Source organism: Neoarius graeffei, chromosome 9 (genome assembly GCF_027579695.1).
Source record: "Neoarius graeffei isolate fNeoGra1 chromosome 9, fNeoGra1.pri, whole genome shotgun sequence".
Classification (NCBI taxonomy): Eukaryota; Metazoa; Chordata; class Actinopteri; order Siluriformes; family Ariidae; genus Neoarius; species Neoarius graeffei.
Window position 1 is genome coordinate 80901219 of NC_083577.1, and position 10568 is coordinate 80911786.

Below are 10568 nucleotides of genomic sequence, written 5' to 3' on the forward strand. Positions count from 1 at the left end.
CCCATCACTTATGCAGAAAGTCTGACTAATCTCTTCAGGTCTTACAGTTAATGTAAATGCCCACAGTTTTTTTTTTTTTAATTGAAGTTGGTACTATTTCCATAAATATCTTACCTTCTGCAGTAAAGACCGTAAAATCTGTATGACATTTTTGTCGGGTTCTGTGGGAGTCCAGTCCTGATGCACACGCCTACACACCGGCTCCGTGCACACTAAACAGCATGATGGATCAAAGCCAACGTTCACATTCACCAAATTTGAAGTGACGGCTATTACTGAAGTTCGGCTCAGTGAATGAGGGTCTGAAATCAAACAGACTAAAACACCCCCCAACACACACACACACACACACACACACACACAGGACTGACACCTACACACTTACGATTATCCTGCAAGAATAAAACACCACCAGGTTCGACCACTAGATGGAGTGTCTGGCTAAATGCACCATCAAGAGATCACATGAATATGAACAGATTAAAACAGGCCTTGAATGAAACGACGCTGGACAGAAGAACCACGACTAAACATTCAGCGAGAAATTTTCAGTCATTTTCAGGGAGTTTTCAGCACGCAGCTAGACAGCAGGAGAGTCCAGTGTTTGAACGGCTGATGGATAGAAGACGAGGTAGAACGAATGAATCGAGAATCCCTGTTTGATTGCCTCACACACACACACACACACACACACACACAAGGACTTCTGAGGATAATACAGGATATTACAGCTTTACCATGTGTGTTTGACACCAGCACATCAGAATCATGCTTCTTAAGCTTCTTCACAAATCTCTCGAAGAGGAAGGTTGTGAGAAATGTTCGCCCACTCCGCAGTAGTCCAGAAAGGTTCGGGGCTCTCTCAGAGTACACGTTCAACTCCGCAGCGTTTTCTTTTCTCCACATATTTCTCCCTTGGGTTCAGATCATCAGCGGATACACACCAACAACATTCTTAAACATCTTGGCCTCTGGTATTTCAGACGGACAACTTGAAAATGATTACAAAATCAACAAAATACACTGTTGATTTAAAAAAAAAAAAAAAAAAAAAAAACCTCAAATCATACAGTTCAAAGCATATATTAATAGATTGTGTTGATTTCTTTTAAAGTAAAATCATGGCAAGGTCACAGATAATAGTAGAGACAAAATTCGATTTAGTTTGAAGATTGAAAAAGATTTAAAATTATAAACACAGCCGTCGTTGGGACGGAATGTAGAGATGAAAAGAATGAAATCTCAATTTGGATAAGTAATAATAATAATAATAATAAAGACCTTGACAGAAATTGCACAGGACCCAGGAGTTCAGCAGGAATGCATACTGAGACACTGCAGCGACTGCTTTGTGTCAGATGAACAACCTAAAATTTATTGCTTACCTTTTTAAAAATATAGACGAATCTCTGAAGTCCCTTAACAATACAATAAATAAACAGAACATGCCTGATCTCTACTGGCTAAAGCCAGAGGAACTCAGCCTCCATCTCCACTGCCTCAAAAGTGGTTGAAGCACTCGATGCTGAACTCAAAACGCAGGTAAGAGCTTTAATAATAATAATAATAATAATAATAATAATAATAATAATGGGGATTGGCCTGTATTTACCCCAAACACTGGAGTTTCTAGTCAATCGTGATGCTTCTTTGTCAAAACTTTGAGTTAGCTAGTCGGTGTTGTTTCTGTAAATCATTCATGAGGCAGTAGGTTCATCACAACTCCACTGGTCAGTTTAATTTCAAACATCTGGCCAGGTGCGGATAAACTGGCGACACAGTGGAGATGCGTCTGAGACCTGACCAGTGTAGACCGGGCGGCAGATCCAAAACCAAAACATCGCGCTGTCTTGGTCTGTTAAAAGTGGAATGCTTAATTTGGTCTAAGGGAAATACACAGAGAGGAGAAAGGTGGTGGTGACGTTTCCCTCCTGATGCTTTACAAGAACGTGTTACAGATTTTCACCAAATATTGTTCGTTTTGTATATTCTCTGTAGTGTCCAGTGAGCTCTCTGTTTATCCAACGTTTCGACCTCAGAACAAATAAACCATCTTTTACTGATGCTTCATTTGCGCCAATTCAGATTTGCATAAAAATGGGTGGAAGCCCCATGGGGGGGACAGAGAGATAGCTGGGGGGAAAGGAGAGAGAGAGAGAGAGGGAAAAAGGAGAAAGACGGGGAAAAAGGAGAGAGAGAGATAGATATGAGGGAAAGGAGAGAGAGAGAGAGAGATATGAGGGAAAGGAGAGAGAGAGATATGAGGGAAAGGAGAGAGAGAGATATGAGGGAAAGGAGAGAGAGAGATATGAGGGAAAGGAGAGAGAGAGAGATATGAGGGAAAGGAGAGAGAGAGAGATATGAGGGAAGAGAGAGAGAGAGAGAGATATGAGGGAAAGGAGAGAGAGATATGAGGGAAAGGAGAGAGAGAATAGAGATGAGGGAAAGGAGAGAGAGAGAGAGAGAGAATAGAGATGAAGGAAAGGAGAGAGAGAATAGAGATGAAGGAAAGGAGAGAGAGAATAGAGATGAAGGAAAGGAGAGAGAATAGAGATGAAGGAAAGGAGAGAGAATAGAGATGAAGGAAAGGAGAGAGAATAGAGATGAAGGAAAGGAGAGAGAGAGAGATGAAGGAAAGGAGAGAGAGAGAGAGAGAGAGAGAGAGAGAGAGAGAGAATAGAGATGAAGGAAAGGAGAGAGAGAGACACCCACCCTATTGATGAGGGGCTCTGCTTTAAAAAACAAAACAAAACAAAAAAAACCCTGGACGGAGAGAAAGAGGAATCAGACGAGATGATTTCGATGCAGGTGTGAGAGCTACACCTGTGATATAATCTGCATGTTGAAACTGGGCGAGCGAGACTGCTTGGTCAGAGGCGCTCCGGGAGACAGCAGGTCTTTCCCTCCATCAGGCCGCACCAGATGTTCCTCTTTCAGGCTGAGGCTGGAAAGGCGATGCGCTCCTCCTCCCGCTCCGAGCCCTCCGTCCGTTCTTCCGTCTGCTCCTCCGCCTTCCTCCTGCTCTCCGCTCACCCCGGCGCTCATGCTGCAGGTCCGGCTCAGGCTCTGCGTCTTCATGGGGGTCAGTTCAATGGTGTCCAGTGTGATGGCAGGTGGTGGAGACTGAGCTCTCTGTGGGTGCTGCGCCTCTTTGTGTTTCTCAGCTGAAATATCCCTCTCTTTTTCCCGGTGTGTGCGACTGGAGCTGCTCTTCTTGGAGCTCTTCTGCGTGCTGGTGCGCCCTCCTCCACCCCCCGTGGGTCTGCCGGTGCTCGGCTGGCTGCTGTTGGACGCTCCGGAGGAGAACCCTTCATCTGGGTCGTTCAGGTTGAAGGACTCTTCACCTCCGCTCATGCCATCAGCATCTGAGAGAGAGGAGGAAATTGGGGAGGGAAGATCATAAGAAAAAAAACGTCATGAGAGATCATGAGGAAGAGAAAGATTGAGTCAGAGCAAGAGCGAGAGAGAGCGCATGAGCAAGGAAAGAAACGTAACGGAAAAGAAAGGAAGGAAGGAAGGAAGGAAGGAAGGAAGGAAGGAAGCAGAGTAGTCACAGAAGGAGAGAAGGAAAGAAACAAAGTAGGTTATCCAGGGATGGATGGATGGAAAGTAATCATGCAGGGAGAGAAGGAAGAAAGCAAAGTAGTCTGGAAAGAAAAAAAAAGAAGCAATGTAGTCAGGGAGGGAGGGAAGGAAGGACGCAAAATAGTCAGGAAAGGAAGGAATAAAAGAACGAAACAAAAGAAGGAAAGCAGGAAGCAAAGTGTTTAGAGAAGAAGGAAAGAAGGAAGGTATTCAGGAAGGAAGGAAAAAAGAAAGCAAAGTGTTTAGAAAAGAAGGAAGGAAGGAAAAAAGGAAGGTAGGAAGGAAGGAAGGAAGGAAGGAACCAAAGTATTCAAAAATGAAAGAAGGAATGAATGATGGAAGAAAGGTAGGAGAGTCTTCAGGAAGGAAGGAAGGAAGGAAGGAAGGAATAAAAGAATGAAACAAAAGAAGGAAAGCAGGAAGCAAAGTGTTTAGAGAAGAAGGAAAGAAGGAAGGTATTCAGGAAGGAAGGAAGGAAAAAAGAAAGCAAAGTGTTTAGAAAAGAAGGAAGGAAGGAAAAAAGGAAGGAAGGAAGTCAGGGAGGGAAGGAACCAAAGTATTCAAAAATGAAAGAAGGAATGAATGATGGAAGAAAGGTAGGAGAGTCTTCAGGAAGGAAGGAAGGAAGGAATAAAAGAACAAAACAAAAGAAGGAAAGCAGGAAGCAAAGTGTTTAGAGAAGAAGGAAAGAAGGAAGGTATTCAGGAAGGAAGGAAGGAAAAAAGAAAGCAAAGTGTTTAGAAAAGAAGGAAGGAAGGAAAAAAGGAAGGGAAGGAACCAAAGTATTCAAAAATGAAAGAAGGAATGAATGATGGAAGAAAGGTAGGAGAGTCTTCAGGAAGGAAGGAAGGAAGGAATAAAAGAACAAAACAAAAGAAGGAAAGCAGGAAGCAAAGTGTTTAGAGAAGAAGGAAAGAAGGAAGGTATTCAGGAAGGAAGGAAGGAAAAAAGAAAGCCAAGTGTTTAGAAAAGAAGGAAGGAAGGAACCAAAGTAACCAAAAATGAAAGAAGGAATGAATGATGGAAGAAAGGTAGGAGAGTCTTCAGGAAGGAAGGAAGGAAGGAAGGACGGACCATTTCACACTCTGCATGTATAGAGTAATGACGGAGCTGGAATACAGAGCTGTGCTCATGAATGCAGCTGTGATGAAACGGTTCTTGATCAAATCAGCTGGAATTTGGGGGATTTAATCAGAACCGTAAATAAACTACAGGTCGCTTACTCTCACTCATCACTCGCGCTTTATGAGTCACTGCCCGTCTTGTAAATCAGCCACGCAAACAGCTCCCCTACAAAACCTTTTCATTTTAATCAAAACCTCCAGGTTTATACGAGCGAGTGAAGAGAACACTCCGCTCTCAGGAAAGGAGGAATCAACGGCCTGATGCTTGGAGCTAAATGAGATTGGAGTGGAGTTTAAAAATGGCCAGGTCATTTCTATCAGTGCAGGAGGATGAGATTCTACTTTTTCATTAACTATTCAATCTGCGATTACAGCCACTGCACTGGGCTTAACCTTGGCATTTTAATCATACAGAGTGCAAGGACACGGGATTGGATTCACCACGAACTCAGGAGAGAAATGAGTGTCCGTGCACGCACGATTGTTTTTCCACTCATCCGCTCAGAGCGCAGCGTTCTGGGCAAAATCAGTTCTGCTGAAAAGTGATAATGCAGTGCCTGAGGAACCTCTTGTGAAGAAAAAGAGTTTGGTTCAGACAATATTACTGGAAAATCACAACAAAGAAAGACTGACGAGAAACCATGATGTCGAACAGTCATGGAATGATGGACATCAACCCAATGTACACGTGAATGTACATCCAAGAGAATAGAACTGACATGACGTGGAGTGAAACATTCAACAGGGATGAAAGAAAAAAATAGATATGGGTCCGTCTCAGAAACCGGTCTCTCATCTGGGACATCATGGTCAAAAAATAAGTTTTCTAATTTTACTTTTTTTTTTTTACCGGACACTCAATGTTTCTTTTGTCATGTTTAATAAGAATAAAGATAGCTTCTTGCTTTACCTGGCCTCCACTGTGGAACATTTTTTTTTTATTACAATTCAAATGCTTTTGTAAAATTGATTTCCATATAAAATAACTCCATCATGAAGAATTAAAGGCCCTCCTTCACAGATGAGTGAAAATATTGAATAAATTTCCTCTTTTTGATTGCTTGGGTTAAAAATGCCAAGCTATGATGACTGAATTGATTATTCACTTAAATATGAATAATATGATACAGTTTGGGTATTTGATACGGCGAAATAGGACACAATGGAAAAATCAAGAACACACCGGAAAGATGAGAATAACGGCGGTGGTAAAAGAACAGCGACTGTACTGGCTGAAGGTCGCGCGGGTCTCTGCTGCGGCGCGCGGACAACGGGACATCACTACCGCACCGGACGGAGCGCGAGGCGGGGGCGGGGCAAAATGACTGGCCGTAGATTCTATCAAAAGTTCGATCTAAATTGACCATGGTTGCAAAATATTGGGCAAAAATACGCAAACACTACAAAATATGAAAAAAACAATTCTATTGCCTTATACTGCAAGACTAAAACAAAATAAAACTGTCAAAACTCACCTTTTCAGTGATAACGTCCGAACAGATCACCCGCGTAACAGAAAGACCGCAAATGGAAGCACGATCAACTTCTAACTGCTGGAGTGGAAAATTCCATTCTACACATGCAAATTGTTAATGTGTGTCCTTCCCCGCACACAAATAACACGCTACGGTAAAAAATAGACCACGACTCATTTTATAGCTCAGAAATTCATACAAGACCAGCTACCATCGTAACATTCTGTAAGAAACATATTCTATACCTAACTTTCAGCTTTCGTTTTAAAAAACAAAATCGCAGATTTATAGCTAAATTTTTATACGGCGTAGTGATTTTAAGTTCCTACTTTTGGTGAGGTCGTGACCTCGACCCTGAGGCTTTCCGTTTAGATCAAAACACACAATCGCATTGGTTTTGGGTCTGCGGAAAATGGAGTTACAACGGTGATCATGCAAGATATTTGATGTTTTATTACGGTTATGATTATTCTGTGAGCGCACCGATCCTTAGGTGTATAAAGCTACAACTTAAAATACAATTAGTGATAACTGTAGACTTTTCAGTGGACTACAACCTTTTTAAGGGAATGCGATGTAGTCGACCATTTATCACGTCCCAGATCAAGCCGCCATTTTTCCACAAATTAGCAGAATTTTTGCCAAATTCTGAATAGAGTATTCACATCAAAGATTTAGTTTTATCTGTATTATTTCTTTCATCATTTTATTTCAAATTAAAACCAACATCACCATTCAAAACCGTATAGTTTATTGACGGAGTATATTTAGTGGGGGACCCCCACAGTACCCAGTTTCTGAGACAGACCCAGATATATGAGGAGGAATGACAGAAAACATGCAGATGTTGAAGCCAAGAATACACACACATGCTCTCCTGTCACTCTCACAGCTTGTAGAGAGACTCGTCATAGAGCTGAACTGTAACCAATCCTATCGCTCAGGAGGTCAACACGCTGTACAGAGGACTAGAACCTCTGTATACTGCATGTGAACAGGAATACCACCGTTTCATACCACAACACTGCTGAATGCTGGATTCTGATTGGTCACAAGGGGTTTGTTAACTGTCCGGCTCAAAATGCTCACTTGAATCCCCCCCCGTCTATAGTATGAACATACACAGGGATTTAAATGCTGTATGCTTTTGTGAAGAAATGTTTGAAGGAGCCTCCAGTTTCAGCATTGTGAAACATTTAAATCAGAAAAAATAAAACTGTTCTAATAAATAGATTTAGGCACTGCTTCAAAGTGGCGCTCCCATTTGCTTCTGGATTTTAGAATTTTCTTACATCATAGCCAGCCTTTTTTGTTTTATTTCTTTACCGGCTAACACTGGCCACTAGGCGGTGTGTATGACTGGTAATTGCTAACACTGGCCACTAGGCGGTGTGTGTGACTGGTAATTACTAACACTGGCCACTAGGCGGTGTGTGTGACTGGTAATTGCTAACACTGGCCACTAGGCGGTGTGTGTGACTCGTAATTGCTAACACTGGCCACTAGGCGGTGTGTGTGACTGGTAATTGCTAACACTGGCCACTAGGCGGTGTGTGTGACTCGTAATTACTAACACTGGCCACTAGGCGGTGTGTGTGACTCTTAATTGCTAACACTGGCCACTAGGCGGTGTATATGACTGGTAATTGCTAACACTGGCCACTAGGCGGTGTGTGTGACTCGTAATTGCTAACACTGGCCACTAGGCGGTGTATATGACTGGTAATTGCTAACACTGGCCACTAGGCGGTGTGTGTGACTCGTAATTGCTAACACTGGCCACTAGGCGGTGTGACTGGTAATTACTAACACTGGCCACTAGGCGGTGTGACTGGTAATTACTAACACTGGCCACTAGGCGGTGTGTCAGACTGGTAACTGCTAACACTGGCCACTCGGTGGTGTGTGTGACTGGTAATTGCTAACACTGGCCACTAGGCGGTGTGTCAGATTGGTAATTGCTAACACTGGCCACTAGGCGGCGTGTCAGATTGGCAATTACGAACACTGGTATGGTTGCAGGCACGCACAGAACCGAAACCATTAGAAAACAACTCGATGGGTTTCTTTATGGATCCACACTCTATACCTCTGGGGTTCCGCTCGCACGGGCCGATCTCCGCTATGAAGTTTGGAAGTCTGGATGGAAGGCTTCATGGACATTTTCTTAGTAACTTTTATGATAATCTGTGTATTTTTTTTTTTGTCTGATTAATTTCAATAGAGAGAAAAAGAGAGTCTGGTGAAGGAAAGACTTCATATACATGTTATAGGTTTATATTATATGAACTCGAGTGATTTACTGGGAATTATTATCCATGAGGGACACTTTTTCCATGGAATAAAAACACGTCTTCTATTCCCTTCTTGTGGGTTTATTGATGGCATGCAATATCATCATATCGCTTATCGTCCATGGATTACGCCGCTCTCCCCGAAGGAGAATGAGCGTGCAATATTGTTATAATATTGCAAGTTGTCAAGCCAACATGACGTCAGACGCCAAGATCCAATGACAAAACTTTTCTTTTGCGTACGCGCACAATCATTTCTTTTTCGGCTGGAAGACAGAGAAGACGAGGTTAATTCAGTGCTTGGTTGAAAGGAACAGTCCACCGTACTTCCATAATGAAATATGCTCTTATCTGAATTGAGACGAGCTGCTCCGTACCTCTCCGAGCTTTGTGCGACCTCCCAGTCAGTCAGACGCGCTGTCACTCCAGTTAGCAATGTAGCTAGGCTCAGTATGGCCAATGGTATTTTTTGGGGCTGTAGTTAGATGCGACCGAACTCTTCCGCGTTTTTCCTGTTTACATGGGTTTATATGAGCAGTGATATGAAACAAGTTCAGTTACACAAATTGAAACGTAGCGATTTTCTATGCTATGGAAAGTCCACACTATAATGACGGGCGTACTAACACCTTCTGCGCACTTCGGCAGCGCATTGATATCTGAGCTCCGTATCAATGCGCTGCCGAAGCGCGCAGAAGGTGTTAGTACGCCTGTCATTATAGTGCAGACTTTCCATAGCATAGAAAATCGCTACGTTTCAATTTGTGTAACTGAACTTGTTTCATATCACTGGTCATATAAACCTATGTAAACAGGAAAAACGCGGAAGAGTTCGGTCGCATCTAACTACAGCCCCCAAAAATACCATTGGCCATGCTGAGCCTAGCTACATTGCTAACAGGAGTGACAGCGCGTCTGACTGACTGGGAGGTCGCGCAAAGCTCGGAGAGGTACGGAGCAGCTCGTCTCAATTCAGATAAGAGCATATTTCATTATGGAAGTACGGTGGACTGTTCCTTTCAGCACTAAATAAATAAACTGAAACTAAAGACGCACCGAACACCCGAAAGGCGACCAAAACTTCATTATATATTCTTCACGCATCTTTACGAGACAAAAACATACCAACGGACATAGAAAAACTGGAAAAGAGAGCGATAGCGGAAATATTGTCAAAGTTCTACTTGGAGGTGAGGAAAAGTGACGGAGACTTTTACAGGAGGACTTCACTCGTGGACTTCACTCAGCAAAGCCCTTTTGTTTGGAACAACTGCAATGGAACAATTAACTACGACCTGAACCTACGTAACTGAACTTGAACTGTCAACCTGGATATCGCTTGTATACAAGTTGGGTTGTTGTTCAGGCTTTTTGGACTCGTACCAGTTTTATTGTTAGAACTTTGTACAGTACATTGGATTGACAGAACATTGAATTACATTTGATCAGAATCAGCATTCAGTATCCGGAAGGCACCGCCCTGTTCTTAACATTTCATAAATTCTATAATTGTTCCATTGAGTGTGTACAACAATAATAATAATAATAATAATAATAATAATAATAGCTGTCTTTTTTGTGGTACATCAGATACATTCCATTCAGCTCCTCATCTTCAACTCGTTCACTACCATGCAATATTATTTAAATACACCACTCGTATTGTTCATACGAGCTCCATCTGGGACATGGAGAACCAAAACTGTGCATCACAAACCTGTTTACATTTAAACGGAGACCTAGAAGTCGTGCAGAATCTTGAATATTAAATTCAAGTTACTGAACACTTATTTTGTTTAATTCTTTCCAAATCTTATTTTTATTTTTTTTTAGACTTACAGTGGGGTCCAAAACTACAGGCGTACATTGGATTTTTCATCCAAACTGTGTGTATTTGGCTCACAGCTGGTGGACAAGGAGGCTAAATGCTGGAGGCTGGAGCTGAGCGTGGATTAGAGCGCCGGCATATCCATCCCACAGGGTTCAGATCCTCTGCAGGTTTAACAGATCTGCTGTTCATCAGCCTCTGCATGCACATGCTCGGAGACGAGGCAGGACAGCTGAATATGCAAAGCGAGACTCTTCCTCAC

The 10568-nt window shown here is 42.6% G+C and overlaps 1 protein-coding gene across 1 annotated transcript in view; it reads right to left on the bottom strand.

The window, feature by feature from the left end:
- Positions 1-1053: 1053 nt before the first annotated feature.
- The window catches only part of LOC132892040 (hyccin 2-like), a 216987-nt gene continuing 207472 nt past the window's right edge, over positions 1054-10568 (bottom strand). The window contains exon 12 of the mRNA XM_060930361.1: positions 1054-3365. Coding sequence (XP_060786344.1) covers positions 2818-3365 — 548 coding nt within the window. The 3' untranslated portion in view covers positions 1054-2817. The remainder of the gene's footprint in view (positions 3366-10568) is intronic.